We start from the raw sequence: 26,791 nt of genomic DNA, 5'->3' as shown, positions 1-26,791 counted from the left end.
TTCCACTTCCATCCCTCACCAGTTCCTTTAGCCTGGAGGGGTTTTGGGATCAATCCCAGCCAGCCTCCTGGGTTTGGGCCACGAGTGTGTGGATTTTCAGAATTAGCGGGAGCTGCGATGAGCCAATGCTGAACAAAGCAGGTTTGGAGTGCTGATCCTGATGTGGAGCTGAGCCAAGAGCAAGGCAGTTGCCAACAGGGCTGTGTGTGCTCATGGCTCCCACACAGCCAGCGCCTTCAGTCAGGAGAGGACAGGGCTGAGCAGAGCTCTGGATTTTTTCTTCCCCTGAATGCAAAGCAGAGCCAATCACCTTATAACTTTGCTGCTGGCATTCCCCAAGGCAGCCCAGGTGGGAATGGGAGATCTGGCCTGAACATGAGGCTGAATCTCCCTGTTGCTGCTCAAAACATCCCTGCATTTTTACCTTCATTCCTGCGTTTTGATTTCCGTCCTTGTACTTTAATTCCATTTGGACCATGACACTGCTCTGCACCATCCCTGCAGCCCAAGCAACAGAGAATGGGAAAGCAGCTCCTGGCCAGGGCTGCCTGGGAGCTGGTGAGGCTCATCCCACACTGGTGGGGCAGAGGTGGATAACCTCTATTTTCAGGCTTTCTGAATCAGCTTGAAGCACTTGAGCCTCCCTTCAGTGAATGTGTTTGGAAATGAATAGCAACAGAGTGAGCAAAACACAATCTGCAGGTGAAGGTGGAAGAAGAAAGACTACAGTAACCCATCCCAGGAGATGCAGGCTGGGAGCACAGAGGAGCAGGGAAGAGCACATGGAGCTGGTGGCAGCATGCAGCTCCTCACCATCAGCACATGCCAGCAACTTCTGGCTGTCACACCCTCATGCAGCTAAAGCATGGAATGGGAGTGTGTCTCAGGCCCGCTCCCAGAATAGACAATAGTGTCCTTGTGGCCAAGAGACTGCTACTGGGTGTGAATGTAGGGAAGGGAGGCAGAGCTGTGCTGTGTTTGTTTGGCCTTTTGCCCCCACCCAGGGTGATGGCCAGGGGGCCACCCAGCTGGCCCTGAGGGCAGTGCTGGGACCTGGGAGAAGCACAGACCACAGGCAGAGCCATGTGCAGCTGTGAAAAATCTGTGCAAAGATTCATCAGCATGTGGTAGCTAAGGTTAGGTCCAGGCTGGGTGGGAGTCAGGGCTGTGCCTAATTATGCTCCCACACTCTCCAAAGTCTCCTTTTCTCCATGTTGGGAGTAGGAAGGTTTAGGTTAAGGCTGCCTGAAATCAACAGAAAACAACATCCTCCAGCAGCAGACCCCAGGCAGATGCTGGCAGCAGTTGCAAAGCTCACATTGTGGGTTTGCCAGGTCACAAAATAAACTGGGACTGGCTCATTTAGAAGAGGGAAGCTCATTTATAGCATGACTCCCAACCACGATTGTAGGAGGCAAGGCCTCCAGCGAGGCAGCCCCTTGGTGCATCTTGATCCTGCAGGTGTCGAGGTGTGTTCCTCACACATGTCCCTGCCTGTGTGGGCACCTGTCTACCTGCTGCAGGACAATGCTGCTGATGCTACTGAAGCACCATTGCTACCTCTCCTAGCCCAAATCTGCATCACATCATCTGCACTGGAACAGGGGGCTGAAAAACAATCAGTTGCAGCAGCATGGAGGGAGCCAAGCTCTCTGTGTTTGGTTTTCACTTGCACTCACAGAGTTTGACTTCAGGCACAGTGAAGGTCAGGTCAGGTCTGGTTTGCTGAGTAACCTGGGGCCTGGTGGCTGTCCACCTGAGGAAGCAGCTCTGAAGGCAGGTATGGCCCTGACTCCTCGGAGATGTCCAGCACAGTGGCTCCACATGTGCCAAGGGCCTCAGCACTCCTCGGTCCAGATACATACTCGAGATACAGACTCAGCATCTTCAGCTTCCAATGTCCTTTTTCATTTTCTGTTATTTATTTTTGCAAAGCTGACAAGGCCCAGCCCCAAGAAATTAAAGGAGTTGAGTTTCATCACTGCTCAGTGTGGTTATTGTGGGTGACTGAGAGGGGAGACTTGGGTGTCCACGGGCTGGGGAGTGGATGGGGGGTCTACAGATGGGGACCCACAGCTTTTCATCAACAGGAAAGGTATTTTTTATGTCCTCAACATATATGGCTTCTAAAGGCAGCTGCTATTCTACAGGAAATGAGAGACAAACCCACCTCAGCTTTCTAATTTAAGTTCCAGGACACGATCAACACCATTAATTAAGTTACTCGATAATTTCAGCAATTCCCCCTCTGATGCAAAGATCACACTGCTCTGAGCTATGGAATGCACCCTTCCTCCATCCTTCCTCATCCTCTCCTATGTCATCTTTGTGCAGCCATTGCAAGAGAGCTCATGCCACTGCCAAGAGCAGAAAACCAGTAAAAGCCAAGCACATCAGTTTCTTAAAACTTATTTTAATATCCATGTCTCATCTGTTGGGTAGAGCCAAAACCGTCTGGCCTGGTTTAAGTTACAAATTTTTCATACACTTTAAGTAAATGAACAGTGTGGCAATAGGGTCTGTTATTAGAAGTGAAACCCATCTTAACAAGGGAAGTGTTGCAGCCAGAATTCTACCAGGGTTCTTCCACACTATCAGCTCCAAAAGGCCATCACTGTCCCCTGGCCGTGGATGGGTGTTGTAGAGCAGGAATAAATGCTTCTGACACAAAACTAATCACACCCACACAGATGCACACACTGGATGGCCAAGAAACAATGGAACCGGGATAGAAAAAACCCTTTTAGAATTCTCCCCGATTTGGACAGATATCAAATCACCAGTTTCGGCAAATGGGATGAAGCACCAACCCTGATGTCTCCTGACAGAGGCTGAAAAAACACATTGAAGCTGCTTGCTGGACAATTAACTTCTGGCTTAGAGCAGCAGGCATGGAAAGGGCTAAGAGAGAACGGCTGAGGATTTGAAGATGCAGTATTTCTGTTCTTTGTCTAAAACACTACAGCAGTTTAGACACCACCTTAATGCAGCTGCAAGGGAGTAAATCCAATTAAAAGCCCAGGAGTCACTACAAAAATAGTAGGAAAAAGCTAAGCAGCAGAGTTCTTCACTTCCCTGGCCTGTTGTTTAATTCCAAGAGACTGCTCCATTTCTCAGTTAACAAGTTCCTGATCAGGTTTAAGCACAGTATTTGCAGATGATGGCTTACAATAAGGCAGACAAGTGGCAGTTCTAAGTGCATGATGGAGAACAGCACTTGCCAGGAGATGCCACAGGGTAACAGAGCCACCCAAACAGCCCACAGGCTGCCACAGCTGTGGGTACAATGCTGGAGATGCTCCACAAAGGATGCCCCAGCCCACAGTGGTCCAGGTACTGGGCTGGGAAGTACGCACAGGGTGGTTTTTAACCACCATCCTCAATTGCAGTAGTGCAGTGCTCGTCTCCCCCCAGGACAAACCCTGCACCTCAACACTGCATCTTTAAATATTTCTGTCTAAGAACTCTTGCCACATGTTAGGAGCACTCCAACCTGGCTGCCACATGTTCAATTGCTGCATTGTGTTTTCAGTTTTCCTTCAATGTGGGAGGGAAAAGGAAGCGGAGTGGGAGGTGCCCATTTCACAGCAGGCAGATCCAGCTGAAGGTGCAAGACTCTGCCAGGCAGATTGCAGGAGGGAGAAAGTAATTAGGGTGTTTGCTCCTTTCAAGAACATTGTATCATTCCCTGCAATCTGAAATCGGCTGCAGTGATGGCAGCAAGTTTCATGAGTCAGCAAGTCTACAAAGTGTTAAGGGAGAGAGAGGAAGCTCTGCTGCCAAGTCACCCAACAGGGAGGAGTAGACAAGGCTTCAGCTTTGGAATGCTCTAAACATGAACCGGATCAGTAGAGAGCTGTGTGGGTACAGATCACATCTGTGACACCTGAGCTGTGCTCCAATCCCTGTTTGCTCTCTGCCTCCCAGCCAGCCAAGATCAGGCTCTTAAGTGTGGAGAGCTCAGTATGAGCATGAAGGGCTAGGTCTGCAAAAACAACAGCACTTCAGCACATTAAAAAGATGCAACTATTTTGAGAGCAGCTGAGACCTTATGGCAGCCTGAGCTGTGACCCACTGATGACAGAGTGATGCAGGCCTGTTCTCCCAGGGCTTCACTACCCTCCTGAGAAGGTGAATCATTCCTTATAAGCCACTCCAAAGGAGCAGAAAGCTGCACCAGTTGCAGAATGGACACTGCCACAAACCTGCTAATACGGGTTTCACTGAGACCAGAAAACTGTTTTCTTCCAAAAAATTGTTATTTTTAAAAAATTGAAATTAATTAGGGGTAAAACACTAACTCTAGTGCCATGAACAGGCAGGATCAACTTTTTTCCCCTCCAAAGGGCAAAGAGTCATATACCATCCCCAGCTGAACCTTGGTGCTTCGAGCTTTTCAGGAGATGTTACCTAAACTTTATTAAAAGAAAAAGAACAATGTTTAAATATCAACACTGGACTAGCCCAGTCTTTTTTCCAAAGTCCACATTCTTCATATGAAGCACACACGGCGTCCTGGATTCCCCAAGGCTGCATGTTCAGAAGTTCACAGTACATGGAACCATGTCTTTTTGTATTTTTTCTTGAGTTTCTCCTCCTTGCTCAGAGCAGCCACCCTTTTTGTGGTCACTGACTGGATAAACCTCAAGCCATCTCCTATCCACATGGCTTGGGCTAGATGCCGAAGGCTTTCTAGATGAGTTGATGTTGTCATGCTCTATGGATGGAAAAAAAGCAAGAGAAAAAAGCACCTGGTACAGGCTTCTTGAGACCTTTATGGATTCCTCTGTTTCAAAGGTGTTTCTGAAAGTCTTTCTGCCGGTTTCTCAAGCAGTTTTTGGCCTATTACTCTGTCTCAGTTTGAAGAGCTGTTATTAGATGATCCAGAGGTTGATGCAATTGCAGCTCCAGCTGGGCTGCTTGTGGATACAGATTTGCGGATGTGAGGCAGCAAGTAGGGGTCACAGGCCAGCTGCTGGACATCTATCCGGTCCTCCTTTCGATAGGCGAGACACCGCCTGATGAATGCCTGCAGCACCCCAAAGCCAAAGCAATAATTAGTTTTTTATGACAGAAACAGGAAGCTTTTGACTCTGGGAGCAGGGCCAATGTGACAACTGCAGTGCTGAAATTCCTTCCCTAGAGACAGTCCAGCTCTTGCACTAAAGCTCATTTTGTACCAGGAGAAGCATGGCCAGAGGCACCCAGTGTTCAGTGCTCAGCCTGACAGCTGCAGTTATCATGAAATGGGTTGGAAGGACTTTAAAAACTGTATCATTCCAAGCTCCCTGCCATGAACAGGGCCACCTTTTCACAGGACCAGGCTGCTCAGAGTTCCATCCAGCCTGACCTTGAACACCTCCAAAAATGGGACACGCAAAGCCACTGATCACAGTATGACAGGTGAGCATTAAACACAGGATTCCTGCTGGTTTTTATAGAAATTTAGAGGCTGGAACTGCCTGTGCTCCTGACCCTCAAGCAGATTTACCTTTGCTTCTGGTGTGACTACTGGCTTTGGAGGGAACTGCACCTCAGTAGCTTTCAGGATTGTGTTCTCCTGCAAAATATCCTGTTGTGACTGGTTGTGACCGAAGGGCTACCAAAAGAAAGAAAAAAAGTTGTTAAAGGTGACAGGCATAAAAACCCTGTACTGCTACTGTTTATCATTTCCTGACATCAGCATTTTTTCAGGCAAGCAGCCTGAAACTGCTGGGAAGGTGCTGTGGATACCAGAGGACCAGGATGCATTTCTCCCACACTCAACTGAACAAAAGGGATCAAGCTGGAACATGTATGGCTTGGCCAGTAGAGATCTCCACCTGGTTCCAGTCTTTGTGTGTCTGTTACAGCATTTGTCATCCATCTGAGCTGGCAGAGATCTGCTGGGCTGGTTCCATGTGTCTGACTGACAGCACTGAGCAGCACATGTGTGTCAGCCCCAGCTTTCACTACACTTGGTTACCAGGGACTCCTGAAAACAAGAGCCCATGGAATCCTTTCCCTTCTCCATCCTATCTCTCCTGTTGTCACAAAGCAAACTCTTTTCTCATGACAAATCACCTTTTCCTGATCCACGCTCTTCCCTTCCAAAAGCCATCCTAAAAACTTCTAAAGTGGGTCTTTGTACCTACTTTTTTCCCCCTCCCTAAGCACCTGCAGCCATCAAGACTAACAAAGACTCAGGGCATTGAAAGTGTCACAAACAAGACTAGACCAAAAACCTCAGACCAAAAATGACACACCTGTCCTGCCCAAAACAGCCTCACTGGGAACATGCCCAGGGGAAAGAGATGTGCTGCAGAATGTCTTTTCTGAAGGAAATGTTAAAGGTAGAGCACAACACAGCCTAGTCTATGCTCCACACTTCCATTAGTATGGACTCTGCTCTGGAACTCAGTGCAAGAGACATGGATCTCATGTAAGAAGACAAGGGGTAGAGAAGGAAGCAGAAGCCTGGGTTGCCTCCCAAAAGGTTTGGGAAACACCACTAAGAAAAGGAATTAGATGCTTTCTTACCTTTCTGCCATATAGACACTGATAGAAGATGACTCCCACTGACCAGACATCAACTTTATTTGAAATCTTTGGAGGTTCTTTCCCAACCACAAAACATTCTGGTGGCAAATACCTGATTAGAAGGAAGTGTTAAGAAGTTACATGAGAGCGGCTTCAAGTATTTTGCATAATTTCCTTTAGAATGGAAAATTCTATGATCAGATACTGGCTTGAGACTCAGGGGTCCCATTTCATTCCTGAGCATCTCTGGGCAAAGATCGCCACTCCTTCTGGGAGCAGTGATCCCAAGGACTCTTCAGACACTCAGAACATGAGTTAGTCAGTACAGTCAGTTTCTTTCCACCAGAGCACAGAAAACAATCCCACTCTCTTTTATCTTCAGAACTGGTATTTGCTGTTGAAAGGGCTTGGCCAGCAATTCCACAATGAAAGCACACAGCCAAAATACATATTTTTAGAAATACAATCCCAGATGCCATGTCCCAGTTAAAGATACTCGGCTCCACTGAGGGTACAATTAGTTTCGTTTTTTAGGAACAGAACAGTGCTCTACAACACAGAATGGCCAAAAAAAAGTTCTGTTGCCCACGGTGACAGTTTGCAGCTTAGGTGACATGTAACAGTTATACCTGGTGGCACTCACCAAGGGTGATACAGTGACAGTTGGCACAGAAGATAAAGAATTGCTGAAAACATGACATTCAAGTGAAGCTCTGGCTATAGACAACACCAGGAGTTTTACATCTTTTTCAAGAGCCAACTATGGATTTTCACCTCATTTCAGAGGAATACTCTTTTCATCTCCCTGATGCACCTGAATTTCTAATTAGGTAGAGTATTTCCATCGTTCTTGCTTACGATGTGAGATGAAGCCACACTGGACTGTGAAAGAGCAGCCAAGCCCCACTCTGGAGCTTGCTGTCTCAGCAGCATATGCAGCTTTTCACCAGACTTTTGAATATGAGCTGGTTTTCAAACACTGACCTATTGAACAGTGAAAAGTTGCCAGCCTCAACAGGAGCTGTGTGACAACAAGAGCAGCTTCCAGGATCTCAAACTTGCAGTGTGTCAAGCTGTCACAGCCAATGGCAGCACACAGAGATGACACACTTCCAAAGCTGTTTATAAACTGTTCTTAATCTTAAACTGCAAGTGCCTCAGGCATAGCTTACCAGTAGGTACCAGCCCCCTGCGATGTCAGCTCCATGCCATCAACTGAGTTGTAGCTGTCATCATCCATGATTTTGGAAAGTCCAAAATCGGTGATTTTTATTTCTCCACATGCAGTACCATTCACTAGAAGAATGTTACCTAGACAGAGGAAGGAAACAGACCTTAAGATACACATTTAGCAAGAATAAAATTGCATTGAGCCCTGCACTGCACAAGGACAAGGGACCTACAGTGAGCTGCACCAGATGTTTTAACTCTCAAAACCCTGAACTTCAGAGATAATTTGGGGACCACCAGGTGCTAGAGCTGATCTGCCCATCTTAAATGACCTAGTGACCTCATATTGCTTGAAGCCTGTTAGCCAAATGAGCTTCAAGCCCAGGTTGTTTTGACCCCTCTCAAAGGTCCTGTTGGAAGGGCAGGTCAAAAAGAAGGATTAAGGAGAGAAGTACACATACATGTGTTATGACTCATTCTGCCCAGAAGTTCTGACTTGCCCTGTCTTCTCAACATGCCAGAAACGCTCTCCTTCCTGACAGTGCTCCCCAGTGAGTTTCTAAGCTCAAAAAGGCCAATTACTGCTTAGGCAAGAATCTTTTGTAAACCCATCAAGATGTCAGATCATCACTGTTTTTCTCCAAGCCTACAATAAAGAAGCAGAATGTGTGTGATGGCAGTGGATGAATCACTGCTCTAGGCACTGCAGGCAGAGCTCAGACAACTTGGGAACAGCCAGGGAAGAAATGGGGTCACTACAACCAGCGCAACAGCACCATCTCCCGTACACATTCCTCCTGCTGATGCAACATACCACATCACAAACCAGTTACACAATGCTGAAGAGGTGCCACCAATACAGGGAGACAAGACAGGGTTATCTGCCCAAAGAGATGGGTGAACTTACTGGACTGGGGAAAAAAGCTATGCAGCCAATATGCATCATCCCAAAACACAGCATTTCCATTTTCCCCCTTGTGGCTCTGCCCCAGTGGCAGAAGGAAAATATACAACACCATTTGGGGAGGATCTTCTCCACAGCAGATGTAACTCAATTAACTCAAAGACAAACCTGAGAAGTCTGTGTGTCCTCAGCTTTGGGAGCTGACACACAATATGAAAAAACAAACATTTCAAAATTAGCTTCTGTCATCAAATTTTCAGCCAGATGATTACAGAAAGAATAAGCCAGAAGAATAGGAACATGAAGCACACCAGTAATTGTGGGAACCTTTATGAAGCAGTAACAGAAGCGCTCAACAGCAGAATACAGGCAGGACATTAAGAAAACAAACACAGCCACTTGGTGGTTCAAGGCCTCATTCTTGAAAATGTTACACCTCCTTGTTTTATGTTGCAGTTCTGGGAGACAAAACCCTTTACACGTTTTCCAAATGTTCTATGCGTTTTATGTTTTCTTCTTGTTGCAAGTTAGCTTTCCCAGACAGCCCTGTCTTTTCTGCTGTCTGACCAAAGGAAACTTCATTGTATTACCTGTAACCCATTCCATTTCCTTAGCATCCTTAAGCATGTCATCACAGCATACCTGGTTTAAGGTCATAGTGTATGATGGGAGGTTTGATTTCATTTAAGTATTTTAAAGCATTCACAATCTGCATGATAATGGATCGTGCCTCTTTCTCTGACATTAGCTTGTGCTGTTTCAGGTAGAAGTCCAGATCGTTCCCCTCACAGTATTCTAACACTGTACAAAACCTGAAAGAAAAACAGAAGTTGTTGCAATTAAGGCACCTGATAGAAATCAGAATACTTTGTTATTGCTTGTCTATAATTCACCTATATGACCAATATATCAAATTAAGAGTCCTTCAGCCTATTAATCCCTTTCTAAAAGTAAGCTACCAGGAGCACAGGCCTCAATGCTCAGCAGTACAGAGATCCCCCATTAAAGACCCAGAGGCTAAAACTGGGACAACTGTAGCATTTGCCCAGGGTCAAGAACAGGATTTACCAGTAAAGCACCACATCTGACAGAATACACCACATTGCTTTGTAAGCTGGAGTCTCTAGAGTCTCAGTGTATGCTGGAAGTACACCTTGATTACTTTTGCAGTGAAGTCTAACATTGGTGCAGACACCTTCTGGATTGGATGCTCCTGGAAAGTTTTAAATACTTTGCCTTTAGCGAATAGGTCAAACAATGGGAAAGGACAGAGCAACACAACTTACGAGTCAGTATCCAGGGAGAAGTAGTCATATAGTTTAACTATTCGAGGATGATCCAGTTCTTTGTGAATTCTGTACTCTCTACACGCATGTCTGAAAACAGCAAAGTCTGAGCATTAGTCATACAAGTGACTTAATTCTAATTTCTCCAGACAGTGAATCCAGACATACCACACAGCATCCAGCTTCAATCAAACCCATCCACGATCCTCAGGTAGCTTCAGAAAAATCAAGTGAAGGAGGAACTGCACAGAAAGAGCTCTTGGGAACCACAGAACCACTGTGCAGCTCCAACCCTGGCAATGCTACAAAATAACTCATCTTGATTAATGGTAGTGCTTGCCAAAATAGAATAACCTCATAAATTCTCAAGAGATCCAAGATAGCTGAATACAAAAATCAGCAAGTTCTAGGAGAATTCCATGATGCTTAACAGCCTAATTTCCAGGCTTCAAATCCAGCTTAGTTTTTCCCAGTGACTTGCCGGGGAATTAAGAACACAGCTTTACCCTGGAAGTCCTATGGAGAAGGCTTGGCTGCCACTCTGCAGTTATCTAACCCAAAGCATTAGAGAGCAAGGGTCACCAACAGTGAAAGGCTTCCAGTAAAGAATTTCCTCCTAATATTTAATTTAACCTGCTCTCTGTCAGGCTGAGGTCATTCCTCCCTTGTCCTGTCACTCCAGGCCTTTGTAAATAGTCTCTTTTAATTTTTCTTGTAGCATCCCTTCAGGTAGTGGAAAGCCACAGTTAGGGAACACTTATTCTAGAAAACAAAAGGAAGGGGGAGGCTTCCAGGGAGCACAGTGCAGTTATGTACCTGAAAGATGGCCAGGAAAAACTATTTCCCATGGAACTGCTTGAACATTTCAGAGAAGTCATTTCAGCACTTTCCTCACAGAGCACTGGTGCTTTAAATTGTGGAGGCACATGGCTTATACAAAACTCTGTGTGTGTATGCACACATTTAAAACTTTTCTAATCTGACCAGAACTTTTGCAAGTAGCTACTGGGACAGAAAGTGGCTTTTGAAATGTGGCAAACACAGGAAAAAATTTGCAGCCTGCTCACAGGCACTGGACAACTAAATGCAGGAAGAATTGGGAAACATGGCTGGCTGCTTTACAAACTCACTTACTTGTGATAGTTTTCTTTCTTCTCATCCCTCCAGTTTTTATTTAACTGGTGTATTTTCACAGCTACATATCTCTGTTCTGTTAAATCAAATGCCTGCAGAAAGAAGAGCTGAAAATCAGTAGGAATCACATGCTCCAGTTAATACTGCAAAAGCAGACAAGGTCTAACAAACCAATATCCCCATCAGGAAATCAGCATTAAGACACAGTAAGGGAAAAGCAAACCCACATTTTGATGTAGTAAGTTGCACTAATGAATTCAAGCAACTCTGAAAACAATTGAATATTCTGTGCTTTGATCTGACCCTCCTCATGGAATCTAACTCATGCGCGATTGATTTTGGCATTTTACTACCAGAGTTACAAAGTGACCAGGAAGGCAAAATTACCAAAATATAGACAGCTTTTATACTGGGAAAGACCCCACTATTATCCCCACAAGTCCAAAATTAATTTTCTACACTTGGATTAGCAAAAATACCCCAGAAAAATACAGAATATTTTTCAGTACTTTGTTTCACATTGGTAGCTCAGCTCTCCAAATTGGAGCACAATGTTTCAGCACATATAAAGGATGGAGAATTCAATGGCAGAGCTGTGTGATCTTGTGTATCCTTCCCTCCACTTTTTTATTATTTAAACAGTCCTTAAAGAACGAACCTTTGAAATTCCACTCACAGAGCAAAGCAGAAATCTACCTTGCCTGAGAGCAACAACAATAATATAATGATTTCCAGGACAGGACAAAATGCTGTGGTAAGCAAACAGGCATAATGTATGTTCATCTCAAAAGTTGACCACTAAATTCCTAATACTTAATGGATTGGCCAAGACCCTGGAGAAGAAGGGCAAAGCACTTCTTTGTTTTAATAACAGTTACAACTCTTAAGAACAGGCAGGTAGGAAACATTCATACCCTCTTCTGTCATCTGTGGAGCCAGAACTTTCTCCTCCATCAGCAAAGCAGATCAAAGTAACTACACACAGCTCACACTCTTTTTCCCCCCTATCTGAGCAGTCCAGTCCCCTTAATTTAGGTACTTATTGTTGTGCTGTATCAAAATAATAAAGCATGACAAAGTTTCCAATATGCGCAATGCGACAATTATTTCCATTCTAGCCAAATTCAGCATGAATTCCAAACTTCTGAATACAAATGGGGAATGTTGAGAACCAGAATACCTCTAAGAGTATATAGCAAATATAGTATATAGTCAAATAGCAAGCACTAAAGCATCCCAGGTCTTGGCTGTTAAGAATGCTGACACACCAGGAATCCTCAGGTCTAAGGAAGTCCCAAAACTACACATGCACACACACACTGCCCCCAGTCTGCTATTTCAGAGGGTAAAATGAAGGCACAAGAAACAAATCCTTATACCCCCAGGAAGTACAGGCTTTGCTCTTACTGTTGGAGCTATTTTCTCTTATTTACAGAGATGTTCAGACTTGCTGTGTTGTCTCAGTAAGGCTTAGCCACTGCAGATATTTGTGCATAGCATTTGAAGAAACAAGTGGTTTGCTTCTCTGTCTTAACAAAAATTGAAGACTTGGTGCAACATTTTTTGACACATATTTGAAGGAAATCTGACCCCTGAGGACAAGGCCAGTACCTGAAAATCTCAACTCTGATGTCTAATGCAAGCCAGATGCACGATGAGCATTGGCCCCCCCCCTTCTTCCCTCCATAACTCACACAGCACTGAGAAAACAAGTGTAAAAACTCTGCTTCCTGCACATCCAGATTACACCAGACTGCCACTTCCAAGTTACCTTATATACTTCACTGAAGCCACCTCTACCCAGAAGATGTAACAACAAATATCTATCATTTAGCGTTGGATGGTCTTTAAATCTGGTGAGAAAGACACAGTTTAAGAAGACAGAAATAATGATGTCCTCTACACAATAAATTACAGCTACTGCACAGCTAAGAAACAACATTTTCACTTTCAGACAGGGAAATATAATTGTGCAAATGACTGACAAATTTGATGCTATTTGATCACTCTGCACCAATGAAAGACTACTTAATGGTACCTTGATGCACTTGGAAGCCTTTGTCTTAGATTAACTTCAAGCTATAACTGTACCAACCCACAATCATGTGGCTATTGAGTTATAACATCAATTTAAAAAGAATTAAGTGTTTCCCATTGTGAAAAGACTATTTTTCATTATGAGGAGAACAAATAAAAAATTACTTTAAGTTCTTATCCCTGAATCCCATGTGCTTACTGTGAATTATCTTCATTGTGTATCCTTTTCAATTCCCTGATGTGCAGATTTCTAACCCTCTCTAGCCGTTCCAGCTCTGCCTGGATCTCTGCTTCTTCCTGCACAAGGAAAAACAAAAAGAAAAACACAACAGTCTGCAAGGTACTATAGGTAGTGTTTCAACCTGATTTATGGAAACATGAATGCAATCCCACTTCTGGAGAGAAGTTATTGGCATAACTTGTCTGGGAGATCAGAGAGATGGTCAGAGTCAATTTGCAGTCATGTGACAAGTAACAGGAATGAAAGCTGACTGAGCAGTTCTGTTCACACCTATGCAGACAGAAGGAGACATATATTTACAACTCCTTGTTTATAATACTTTCTGTGATTAAGAAACCTTGTTGCTGTGGTTTTTCTCCTTCCCTAAATAAGTGCTATGCAACTGTTTTTGAAGGAATTTCAGTGCTGGTGGGACATGAGAAAGAAGACAGCCCCTAGCAGTAAGAGCAGGGATTTCATGATGTCACATGGGACGAGACAGCACCTGGACAGGACAGGAAGTGTGAGAGAATGACATTATGTTCTGCTTGTGGTAACTGCTCAAACACGTCAGAGTGTTCCTCAATGCCATGTGGAAGTTCTGACATAGTGTTTGTTTAGCTGGAAGTTCTGATGCCCTCGAAAACAACATGAGAATTCATCTCACTGTGGCCAGGGCCACAAACCTCAACTCAAACGTGCTCCCTGAGCAGCACAATTTGTGTTTGTGACTCAGGGGACATAGTATTGTGACTATTGTGACTCTGCTCCTTCTCTTTCCAACTGCTTCTATTTTTAGACATAAAGAATAAGCCAGTTTCCAAAAGTGGAGAAGGACAAGCACAGCTTCAGACAATGCCACAATCCCAACACATTACTTCATTTTCCATTAAGGTCCACTTCCAAATGGATTCCTCCATTTGCCAGGGGTGGCAATATTACATGCCAGGATAGATGGACCTGCAGTTAATCCCCTGGAGCAATGTGGGAGCTGTAGAGCCAGCGTGGCTGCAGCATTCTCACTTTTCTTTGTTCACAGGTCAGTCAAGCATAATGGGCAGACTGCCAGCAGATTCTGGGTGTGCAGTAATTTTCCCTTCCACAGAAAATAACAAGGAGTATGGATGCATTAATAAGGCCTTGCATTCAGCTTGTGTGTCAAGTTACAGGAAAACAACTACACATAGAGCTCAAGCACCACCTGAAAAAGGAAGGTGCACTCCAGCAAGACACTTGCTGCTTCTTTGGTTCATTTCCAAAAGACTCCTTGGCCTTTGCAGAGATGACACCTAACCAGGAAATGGCATCTATTTTTTTTCCCGGTATTTCACCTGTTGAAGTGTCCCAGAAAACTTATTTATAGGTCACTGCAATCACTTTCAAGGTAACCAAGAGCTTATCTAAATATAACCTCACTTGCAGGTACAGTTCCTACTGAGGCCAAGGTATTTGAGAACAAATGTGCATTGCAGCAGCCTGAACATGACTGGTTTGCAACCCATGAGATTTTACTGGACTGAAAGCGTTGGTTACTCAATATTGCAAAGAACTGGAAAAGTCAATGACTGCTATTCTTACAATTTTCTTCCCTTGGTCCATTCCTTGTTGTTCCCCCATGTTATACACTATACACATTCAGATTCTAGCACCAGGCAGATCACAGTGACAGAAAATGTATCAAAAAAGTGGAACTCTGCATGAAATCCTAACTGTAAGGACACAGGAATCTATTTACTGAAGCAAAGAACATCTTCTGTGAATACCACTGCCCCAAAAAAATGATTACAAAATCCTGGCTATCCCTTTCAAGCGCAAAACCCTCCTGATTATCAAACAAGTAGTGACCTCTACAGAGAAATGCTCTTGTTCACAGAACACTGCACAAAAAGCCTTAATTGCAACTAGTTCTTACCTTTTTAAGATGACCTAGACGAAGTTTGAAGATTTCCTCCTGCTCATGGTATTCTGCTAATGTTAACCTGCATAAAAAAGAAAGACTCAACCAACATATTAGGTTTCCAAATGGGATAAAGCGAACGATCTGAAAAATGCACATTGCCAGTGGAAGTAACAACTCCAGAGAGTACATCAACAGCCAGCACAAAATTTTTTAGATAAACTCTTCAACCTGTATTTTTTAATTATCAGTCTAAAGGAGAACAAAACCTTAAACCCCAACAATATCCATTAATTTCAAATTCAAGTCCCGAATAACACCTATCTAGGCTACTGACTGACTTCTAATAAAGACAGTTAAACCATAATCTAAATATAGAAAAGTGAAGCCCAAATACTCCACATCTTATTTTTCTATGTAAAGTTTGCTTTACTGACTAATTTTCAAATTTTTCTTTGTAATAAAAGCTGAATAATTCAGCCCAGCTATTCACTCTGAGACTAGAAGCACACCTGGCCACACAGCCACTGCAAACAGAACAATGATCTGGGATTCAGAACTTTTTCCTGTTTCAGGTTTTGCCCAGTGGCTTCCAGGGAAACCTTGGGAAATTTACTTTATCATATTTTTGACCTCATGTGTAGTTAGGAGAAGCAATGGGATAAGGTGGATAACCCCTGTATTATTGATAGTAAATGATGTGCAAAGTTTCTGCTCTAGGTGGTTGGTCAAAAGAAGTTTCATAATGTTTTCGAAGTCTTTTCCATGCTAAGCATGCCACGTAGGTCAAAGCACAGCCTTTCACTAAAACAGTGACAGAGCCCATCACTAGTGAAATGCTAAGACATGCTGAGATCTTTAGGATTAGAAAAATGAATCACTATATTAACTGTCTCATTACTACCAACAAGGAATTTGGTAAAAGCATCACATGTGAACATATAATTATGATGCCCTTATCAACTTCATCTGTTCACTCTGTATACAAGACATGCATGTGACAGCATACTAATATCTTTTTTTAAACCTAAACTGAGTTAAAAGCATATCCCAGGAGGATTTCTGCAACAGCAGTTATGCTCTACACATTACTTCACACAATGTTAGTGCAGGAGGCATCCAAAGCATCAACACCTCAGCTTCTTTCAAGGTGGGACCGAGTCCTACATCTGTGCAGGGAGACCTTACTCTTACTTAAACTGAGAGGCGAGAGCATTCAGCTCATCAACTGCTCATCTTGAAATGTCCCAACTTCCTTCTGTCGAAAATGCAGAGCCCAGGTATTGAAACAAGGCCTAAAGCAGTTGTTACTGGATAAATTTAATCACACACTCATAAGCCAAGTTCCCTATGAAAGAATCTCGAGCAGAAGAACTGCTTATTACAAAATAAAGACACATATAAGACAAAGACAGTACCAAAAACGGTCACATGTTGTCTCATTTCATATGAATCTGCTGAAGGCCCTGAGCTGGACCTGATTATCCTTGGGAGTCCACAGAACAGGATAGTCTGTGATTCTATGATTCTAATTCACACAAACAGCTTGAATTTTAAGGTAGTCCAAAAGACCATCCCAAGAGTTTAGGTCTTTGTAATTCTGTGATTGTTTGGTTGCTGTTGCTATGTAAGGAATAAAGAGAAAAATGAATAAACCAGCACCCAAGGTTTGCACATATGTTTGTGCACAAACACCATCAGTCCGCTCATTAGGGCAGGGATATAACAAGCACCATCAGGCTAACACTGCCCAAAACAGCTGTCACAGCAACCATCACAAAAATCAAGGGGGCTCTGAGACAAAAACTGCCCTGTTTCACAGAAACATATTGGAAACCCCCTACCTACACCTCTAGCACAGCTGAAGGCTGCCCAAGCTGCCCTAATGAATCTCAACCAGCCCCAGTGGATTAATCTTCCTAAATGAAAACTCTTTTCTCATTCACAGGCTAGAACACTCATTTTAGGAGAGCTTGTGTTTAAATTTGCATCACAGGACCTTCCTCTCCTTTTTAAGACACAACAACAACCATGAACCAAAGAGGAACCAAAAATCAAAGAGGAATTTGTCTGTCTGCTTCTCATTCTACTTTTAGAAACACCTATATTTAAATTGCCTAAAAGTCAGCCTCTGAAAGAGTTCCACAACAAAAAGCCTCCCTCCAGAAGTCATAAAACTTTGTTCCTGATACACAATAATCCAACAAATCCACTTCCTGGATAACTAATGATTAAGCAAGTAGTCAGTTAGCCCAGCTGCTACAGCTGACTTGCAAAAACCCCAGTGTTTTCACATAAGCTACAACACTCCACATGAACCATATCCATACACCTTGGGGAAAGCATTTTTTATCAAGTACACAACAAGAAGCTTTTCTAAACCATGAAGATATCACCCTAAAATGTATCAGTGAAAAATGATAAACCAGCAAGAAATGGAGAAAAAGACCTGGGAGCCCAAGAGGCTTCCTAGGACAGCATGGTAAAGTTGGATTATGCCAAGGCAGGCTCACAGCACAAGTAGAAGCATCACAGACATGATGAGGATTCCCAGGGCACATCAGGACCTGTGCTGCTGTATCTCCAGAATAAGCCACACTGCACCAGACTGCTGGTGAAAAAGAATCCCACAAAAATGGGGAAAGCTCATTCTGCCCTTTGGAAGTGAAAGGTTGCCACAGTGAATATTTCAAAATATTAATGTACAGACATTCCATTTGCTTATCCCAGCTCAAACCTGGAGGTACAGAATGATGACTTCGAAGTTTTATTTAGTTCTTTTCAGGCTCCCTTGGCCAGAATGACAGGGAAATGTCTCCAGCCAACTTAGTTATTTGCAGGAAGCACACAGTGTTCTCCAACACAACCCACCTGATATGCAGGTACCTATAACCCCATTTTGGGGGCAAAGCCATGGAGCTGAGAACAGCCTGAATATCAGGATTCACCCAGCCTTGTCTGCCATCTCTACAGAGACTGCAAAGGCAGTGGGAGCTTTTGCTTCCCATGTCCTTTTAAAGATTAAGACCAAGAATTCAAAGGGCTTCTGGAACTTTGAGGTCAAGTCAAGCCCAGGAGATTTAATAATGAAAGATGAAAAGTGTCAATGAGGTTTATGGTATTAGCCAACAGCAATATAATGAAGTCTAAAAAGGGAACTAGAAGAAGGGAGGGCTAAGTCTCTGACTAAATATATTTCTAACTCACAAAAACTTCTGAAAAAAGAATGTTTTAATTTTCTTTTGAGTGCCAGCTTTACTTTAGAAGAATATCGAGTCTCTTAGAGCACAAGTAACTTCAAAAGAGGCAGGGGAAAACAAAAGTCAATGAGAAAAGTAGCACTTCCACCATTGCCCTGAGTCACGTGTGAACATGTCATGTGTTGATAAACACCCTAAATGAACTGTTTCAAAACTCCTAACTCAGAATTCTCCACAGTAAATACACAGAAATCAAGGTTTCTAAATGTGTACCATTTTGTTTTCTTTACAGAAAAGCACCGCGTATACCCTGATACCAGTTATCAATTCTGGATTTGTAACACTAAAGTCAGAGCCCACTTTTCAAACATGACCACAACAGGAATACTAAAAAAATTACTGGACTCATAAAAAAATCAAGTTAAGCTCATACAAAGTCTGGACTCAGCAATGATCCTTGTTTTACTTCAATGAAAACTGTTTAGAACTGAAGCCAGATACTGCCGAATGCCAGGCTAATTCCACAACATTCATCTGTGCATGGAGTGAAACCTGAAGGCAAGGACAAGATTCCATTTCCCAGGAGATATTTTGTGCTCTAATCAAAGCATGTGGCTTTGTCACGCACCAAGAAGGCCACAGAACCTACGTTTCGTTTTCTGCTCCGTTGGTCTTGTTCTTGCGCTGCTTCTGCTCAGTGCTGGCTGGAGGGGTCTGCCCCATTGCTGGTGGCTTCCGCTTTGCTAACATTTTTCGTTGTCTTTCTATTTCTTCCCTCTGGGAATTTATCCTTTCCTGTTGCCTGAAAAGCACAGAGGAGAAAAAACATGACACAGATAACTAAGGGTGTGCACTTTGTTGTCTTCAGCACCTGTTCTTACCAGATTGGAGCCATGAATTTTAAATCAGCTGTACTTTTAAGATTTGTAACAAAATATTTTTGTACAGAAATGGAGGATGTGCCAAACATGGTGAGTCAGAGTTTTAAAGGTATTTTTACACAAAATGGGATTCTTTTCCTGGCTCACAGTAATCTTTCAGAAAGTGAAAGGTTTAATCCATACAGGGGACATCCAAAGGAGTCCCACGGAAACCTAGGATCCACGGCAAGTCACTAACTTTGCACACTTTCCTAGAAGCCTCTGATCAGAATCTCAGATCTTCCTGTTAAAACTATTCCTGAAGTCTGGCACTGTCTGACAAAGTATCCTTACACTGGAGAAGTACAGTTAAGCTATCCTAAATTCTCTGGACTATAGCCAAAACTATTCCTTATTTCACTAAGGAACTGTCTCTCCTCCAAGATAAAAAGACTGTCTTCAAACATTTCACAGTGACAAAATCACTCTTGAAATTTCAAGTCTAAATGACCTAAGCATTTGCATACCTAATTCCCTTTTAAAAAGGGACTGAGACTGCAAGTAACTATTCTACAAGTATTTTTTCCATGTCTTACAGCACAAACTAAGGAAGAATTATAAAATCCTTAATCTGTCCTTAACATATAGTTCTTAACAAGAGCTGCACCTCTCCATCAGACTACAGAGAAGTGATGTGATTTTAAAGGATCACACATAGCTTTCTAGTGCAATTAATTTGCCAAGTCCTACTTAAAGGTCTAGGCCAGGTGGGAATTGACTGGATATTTCCATTAACATCCTGCATAAAGGGTCTCTGATCTTCATTTCCAGGTTTCTGCAGTCCCTTTCATCACTATTACCAGAAGGCAAAAGAAGTTAAATAGTATGGATTTTCTCTTTCAAGCTTCTCCACTTTCTAACTTAAGGGGAACAAACAAAAAAACCCCAAAACACAAAACAAAACAAAAAAAGCAGCAAGCTAATTAGCCTTCTTTGACTAATATATGCAAGGATGCAAATCAAATTGACTGACTCATGATATATGTAAGATTTTGGTCTACCCCTCCACCCCAAGCACTACACAGCTGGGTGGGTGCACTGAGGATTCCTGACAGGTAGCAACAGTTGGCCCAGAGGCCAACTCAAAGTGTTTCATTCTAGTTCAAGTCTCTGGAAGTTTCAGTGGAAACAGATTTTTCACTTCAGTGTTAAAAATGTTCCCCATTGTCAGGAGTTCCTATCTGATCCTTCCATGCATCAGTCACACCATTCTCAACATTCTGACATGCAACTGCTAGGGTTTTTTTCCCACTTCTGTTTCTGAGGTTAAAGACAATCCTGTTTATCCTCACTTGATGAGGTTTTGGAAGGCATAGCCATCTGTCCACTGCTCAGTGAAGGACGCGCCGTGCCGCACCGTGGTGAAGTGCCCCAGCCTCAGTCGATCCTGCATACTCTTATCTCGGCATGCCATCTTCTCCTGCTTTGACTGAAAGCAAAATAAAGCCATGTAAAAATACAAGCCATAAATTACTACCTAAGGGCTGTGCTGCATTTTATAACACCACCAATTCTTACCACTTTTTATTATTTCAGTTCTGCTTATCTGAAACTCAGCTGAATATCATTGATCAAATTATTGCTGGTGCTTTGCACTGGCAGGCATTTGTTCACCTTCATCATGACATTTCAGCCTCACTCTTCCCTTCTGATGACTGCCTGGGCAGCTCACCCATCCTATGATCAGCTGAGCTCCGCATGGCAGGAGGATTAAAACTATCCCTTTGTACCAATAGCTTAGCTAGACTGCAGGCCTGGCTCTGACCAGGCCCTTATTGAGGAGATCAAGAAAGAAAATGTACCTTGAATCACTATTAAGACAAAGATACAGTGATCAGCCAGTATTGTACCATGTCCAGAAAGTGACACAATCTCAGCTAGGTCACTACTTTGGAGAGGGAAGCCCTGCTCAGCCAAGAACAATCAGCTTTGTGACAAAAGCAACTCAAACAGACAATATGTCCCAGCCAGCATCTGGGTAGTTTTGCCCATACAGTGCCCACAAACAATTGGAGTAACTGACCAACAGGTGAAAGAGCAAATAAACCCCCTGCACCGTTTAACCATCAGGAAAGCCAGAAATCTTTCAATACTGAACCAGGCTGGATGCCGGTGAACCTGGCACTGTTGCCAGTGTGTTGTTTTCAGTGTTGTGCAAAGCAACAATCTCTAACTTTGCCATTTAAGAAGGAAATTCATGTGCCTATGTCCCAGAGTGTATCTGCAGTTCCACTGTACAATGGGACACTGCTCCTGCATTCCCAGAGCTGCAAAGAGTTGCTTTTCAATGTATGGGTTTCCAAATCAAGCAGTGCCTGCTGCATTTACAGCTCCTTCATTTAAGGAAGAGATCACTCTGCCACTGTACAAAGTGACCAAATCTGAATGTTCTGAATCACTTCAGTCTTTAGATTACATTCCTGTTTGCAGAGAAATAATTCAAGACAGAATTCCAATTCTCTTTTATCACTAAAGCAACAGGAGCAGGTTTTTACTGCTAAGAAGATAGAGATGCTTTCAAGGACATGAACTGTGACTGCAGAGATGTTCCCTGCTCACCTTTTCTATAAGAAGCTTTTTGCTCATTGTTACACATCGATTCAACCGCTCCTTGTACTTCTCCAGCATCTTTTGCTGCTCATCTATCTGCCGTCTCAAATCACAGTTGGCCTAAAAGTGAACAGAGGACAAAGCCTGTGACTTTAAACCACTTAGAAGAAACAAACTAAGCATCATTTAAGAAACAAACTAAGCATCACTTAAGAAACAAACTAAGCATCACTTAAGAAGAAGTTTCTCCAGCTAGCTGTGGGGATCAGACTTAAAGTCAGCAAACCAGTAGGACAAAAGAACAGGTTTTGTTTAGCAAAACATCCAAGACAAACTCTTTAAGTTTTTAACTCACATCTTAACACCCCTTTAGAACAGGGAAGTTCTGTTGTCCTGGCTTACATGTAAGGAACTAAGATACAAAGAGACTAAAGACAAGCTAAAGTATTTTAATGGGTTTTTTTTAAAAGAAAAATTTAAGATCTTGCCACAGCTATGAAATCTCAAAATAGCTTAGTCACTGCTGGTCTATCCTCCCTCTTTAGCCACAATATCGGCAGAGGAAAAGGATGGAGGAACTCTGTATTTTCACTTAAATTCTTGTTCGAGTCACTTTCCATCAGCCCTTCTACAAGAGACTGCTCCTAGTGGCAGCTACTGCTTCATACTACCACAGTATGCAGCAGGGCATGTGCAACCACTTTCATTAACAGTTATATTTAACCATTTCCCTTCCAAGGAACAGTCTGATAAAAACAAAAAAATGACTAATAATTAAAAAAAAAAATAAATAAAATCTATTTCCTGCTTCATGGATTGCTTCCCACAAGCTCACATGTGCCCCATGTCGCCAATGAGCCAGACTGAGCTCTTTCAGGTGCTGAGACCAGACACACACAACTACTACTTTTAATGTGCTTTTTAATGTTTTTCAACACTTCACAAGAGCTGCCTCTCCAGCTCATGAAAGCTAAGTCAATTAGAACTCCTCCATTAAGACAAGATCCTTGATTTGAAGGTATTTATCTTTTACTGAAGAGTGTTAATAGGTTAAGAGCTTTATTCTTTTGGTTTGGCCAAAGAATGTTGTCACCTCTATACATGTCTCTGATTCTCCTGAATGAGCATTTCAAAACATGGCTTCCCAGCCTACTGAGAGGTTACTGGACATCCTGCCCAACAAAAGGCAGAGTCAGCACCTCAAGACTTAGAAGAGGGGAGTAACTTGATGGAGGGAAAAGAGAATCACCATCCCTGGAAGCGTTCAAAAAATGTGCGGATGTGGCACTTGAGGATGTGGTTTTGTGAGAACATGGTGGTGGTGCTACACTTATGGCTGGACTTGGTGATCTTCAAGGTCTTTTCCAACCTTAATGATTACACCATTCTGTGAATTCTGCAGAGAAGCCTACTTGGTTAGCCAGCAAAATACACAAGTGTGCAACAGATCACTACTGAGGACACAAACAATTGAGCTAAAATTGAGCTACTCTGCACTAGATGTCTCCAGACATCACTTGGGTTCAAGCAGGCCCAAACAGCATCCACAGGCCAGACAATTATCCCACTGGTAAAGGATCACTGGAATTGTTTTACCTTGCAAGTGTTGGTTCTACAGCTGGTATACAAGCTCTGCAGCCTGTCTGGCACAAGCATTCTAAATACCTTTAAATAGCAGCTTTTGGAAGAGTTGTCCCACTTTAAATACTTACTCTTAGTAAGTCATCTATCCTCCCCTCCTTCTTCTCCAAGTCAGAGTTCTTACTGTTTTCTAGTGCAGATATTTTTTCCATTGTGAGGTCAGACTGTAGGGAAAAATCACCATAGACCATGTTTAAGACAAATGGATAATGTTTCAAATAGTCAACACTAACATCCCGGTGTAACCCCCTCTGATGTGAACTGCTGGGTCTCAGAAGAATTGATCCCCTACATCCTGGCATTCACAGGAAGAATATTCTCCATTATTCATTTTGTTGTTGCATGGAGGGCTTCTCCAGCACAGCAGGTGCAGTGAGCTAGCACCTCTGAACAGCACAAACCAGTAACTCTCAACAGCCTAAAATATCCTCTGTGTCCTGTGAATTTTACATTTATAGTTGAGTTTTGCACACACTTTGGTGATCTATGTGCAGGACAGCTTGTACAGAAAAAAGGCCTAAGAAAAAAAAAACCCACATCAAATCCCAGCCCTTAGCTGGAATATCAAATTTATGATCTTTCATCAGCACAGACAACCACCTGCAGACAACACCACCACCTGTGGGCTCTAAAATGGTCCTGACAGAAAACACATGTATTAATTTTAAAATATTGTAACTGACTGACAGCAAGAGTATTGGGCACAAGCTTTTGCTTCTGATAAACTGATGTATTAGTACCCACTGGGGACAGGAGCTTTATAGCTCTTGAGTGAAAACTATCTGGAAAGTTTTATGGGGTGCAGAACATTTCAAATACCTTCAGTGGAGCAGTGAAGTGAGATTTATACCCAGGAACAGAAGACACACTGAAATATTCTTTGAGATATTTCAGATTCAGCACTCCAATTAAAGGGTGGGCAAGAAAAGGGAAAGGAGTCAGCATATACATGAACACAGAATTTAAAACAGCCAAGTTGACACAGAGGAAAACTCTCCAGGACTGCACACACAGATTTCACACTTCTGGTTAGCAGGCACCTATTCCATTTCTGAGAACAGATTGCAGAGACTTACCTGTGGTGTTATTATATAACTGTTCTCCAAATTTCAAGCTTGCCTGGAAGCCAGCACCATGGAGTAAGAGACAAACGTAGCTGACTGCCGCTTTCCCAACATGTGCCTGGTATAGAAAAGCTCAAACAGAGCTCCTGCCAGCATGGCACATCAAGCAAGATGATCCTAAATCCCAAGAGACAAAGAGGCAGGGCAGGTCACCTTACCTCTGACTCAACTTGGTTCATGCTTGCTTGCCTGCAGGAAAAACTTTGCCATGGAAAGCACCATACATGTCTGTGGAGAACCTGGTGCAGCTGGTGGCCAAACAGCAGAAAGCTGCTTTAGTAAGTGACTGGTATTTCAGTTAGGCAAGTGCACAGACATGCTTGCCCTGTGTCAGATGAAGTCAGGATACATACTCCTACACGTGACTTCACACCAAGTCACCTCAGAGCACTTGGGCCCTAGCACTAACTGAAAACACTGAGGAAAACACATCATGCTGATTTGCTTTTGGCACTGCCACAAGTGATTCAAGCTGGGAATCACTTAAGTTTATCTGTTTTTTAACTCTATCAAATCCAAACAGGCTTGGAAGGGGAAAAACCAAGAATGTGTATGTGTCCTCATCATGCAACCAAACATCTTCCTAGATTATTTCCTGAACATATATGCTCCACCTAGACCTCTGGGGAATATGATGAAGCTGAACACTGGCAGAAAGCTTGCTCAGATAATGTCTTGCTAAGAACATAGACCTTTTTTGGCATGTTAAGCACAGAAGAAAATAAAAACACCTTGTTTCCCTCCAGGCGGGACCACAGTTTTAAGCATGGGTGTTGAGACAGCGAAGATTGACATAATCTCTGTCAGGTTCTTGAGTTGTGGCATCATTCTCACACAGATCTCTCCATGCACTGTCAGGAAACAAGGATCTTCCCAGACCAGTATTTTAACAATACAGACAACAAATGTGACCCTAGTGACACAACAGAGCCCAGACTTGAGCAAGTGAGTACTCCCAGGGGGAGGATTGCTGTCCTTGGTGACCAGAGAACTTGTACCACCTGCAGGGTTAACGGAGAATGGACCATCCCAGCAACAAAATCATCTCTGACAGATGATGACAAATCATCACAGACTGGTGTGAGGAAATGATTGTTTAAAAATTGCTCAAGGGAAGATGCAGAGAGATCTGAGATGAAAATCCAAAGAAGATTAAAAGCAGACTTGGAGAAGAAATGAACCAGGTGCACTGCAGATAAAGCTGGGCACCATGGTAAGCACCAGAAGATGACACAGCTAAAAGAATCTCAGTAATTTAAAAGCTACCAAAAAGATAGCAGTGCAGTCAGAAGAGATAGAGATACTCCTCTTCCTGATCCCAGGTCAGTGAAGTTGCTGGGAAGCACTTTCAGGAATACACCATGTTCCACCTTGACAGGACAAACTATTCCATGAGTGGATTCTGCAGAGGTCAAAGAGCTGCCAGCCAGATTGTTGGTTATTTGTACTGTAAGCAATGTGATGTACCCATGGCCCAGTGCTTGAACAGAGACATTCACAACTATCACTCAGGCTTCCTTCTCACCTTCACTTCCAGAGTGAGGAAGAACATTGAGAATAAAACAGAGCAGAAACAGACAGAGCTGAGGTGTTCCTCTCCCAAGCACAATCACACACAGGTGACAAACTGGCCACAGCACTGACACAGAAAAGCCTCAGCAGCAGATTGGACAAACTCCAGCAGCAGCAACTGAAAATATTATTCACAGGATGAGAAACAAAGCCCAAAGCAAATAACTTCACTCAGTAGTTACAGATGGAGTTGGGAATACTGGCTCTTCTCACTAGAAACATGTCCACTATCAGTGACACCCTCTAGCACAGCAGATAAGCTGCATCAAGCTTCAACCTCACATCCAAGAGCTATGTTGTCTAGTGAGCTATACCTGTGACTGTTTGTGCTGGATGGAAATCTGTTTTTGGGAGGTGCAGGAATGCTCAGTGTTCCCTGATCCAGTAGAAGATGGGCTGCCTTGCTGGGCCTGTAAAAGAAAGTTGTGTATTGTTACATGTCCCTCAGCACGACCACCAGTGCCTCTGCAGATACATTCATCTCCACACTGAAGCTGCAGCTTGGCCTACACCACACTTTCATGTTCAGGTTTAAGGATGCTTTAGAGATTCAGTTCAGAAAAAGCAGTCAGTTTCTTCCAAGAAGCCTGGCCCAACCTGCTGAAGACAATGCTTTT

General features: G+C 43.2%; 1 protein-coding gene across 7 annotated transcripts in view; it reads right to left on the bottom strand.

Moving 5' to 3' along the window:
- Window positions 1-2,393: 2,393 nt before the first annotated feature.
- Window positions 2,394-26,791, bottom strand: part of TLK2 (tousled like kinase 2) — a 42,347-nt gene continuing 17,949 nt past the window's right edge. For 3 of the 7 annotated variants that reach the window (XM_015651313.3, XM_015651312.3, XM_015651315.1), the window contains 15 exons: window positions 26,489-26,584; window positions 23,550-23,642; window positions 21,847-21,957; window positions 20,580-20,716; window positions 19,017-19,169; window positions 15,183-15,249; window positions 13,250-13,347; window positions 12,785-12,866; window positions 11,014-11,105; window positions 9,880-9,969; window positions 9,236-9,405; window positions 7,692-7,830; window positions 6,520-6,631; window positions 5,492-5,599; window positions 2,394-5,029 (listed from right to left, as the gene is read on the bottom strand). In XM_015651313.3, the coding sequence (XP_015506799.1) occupies window positions 4,856-5,029; window positions 5,492-5,599; window positions 6,520-6,631; window positions 7,692-7,830; window positions 9,236-9,405; window positions 9,880-9,969; window positions 11,014-11,105; window positions 12,785-12,866; window positions 13,250-13,347; window positions 15,183-15,249; window positions 19,017-19,169; window positions 20,580-20,716; window positions 21,847-21,957; window positions 23,550-23,642; window positions 26,489-26,584 (1,722 nt within the window). In that variant the 3' untranslated portion in view covers window positions 2,394-4,855. The remainder of the gene's footprint in view (window positions 5,030-5,491; window positions 5,600-6,519; window positions 6,632-7,691; window positions 7,831-9,235; window positions 9,406-9,879; window positions 9,970-11,013; window positions 11,106-12,784; window positions 12,867-13,249; window positions 13,348-15,182; window positions 15,250-19,016; window positions 19,170-20,579; window positions 20,717-21,846; window positions 21,958-23,549; window positions 23,643-26,488; window positions 26,585-26,791) is intronic. The other 4 variants (XM_033520033.1, XM_015651314.3, XM_015651316.1 and 1 more) reach the window with 3 other exon arrangements.

This window comes from Parus major, chromosome 27 (genome assembly GCF_001522545.3).
Source record: "Parus major isolate Abel chromosome 27, Parus_major1.1, whole genome shotgun sequence".
NCBI classification, from domain to species: Eukaryota; Metazoa; Chordata; class Aves; order Passeriformes; family Paridae; genus Parus; species Parus major.
The sequence above is the reverse complement of the archived record's forward strand: the minus strand, read 5'-3'. Positions and strand labels throughout refer to the sequence as shown.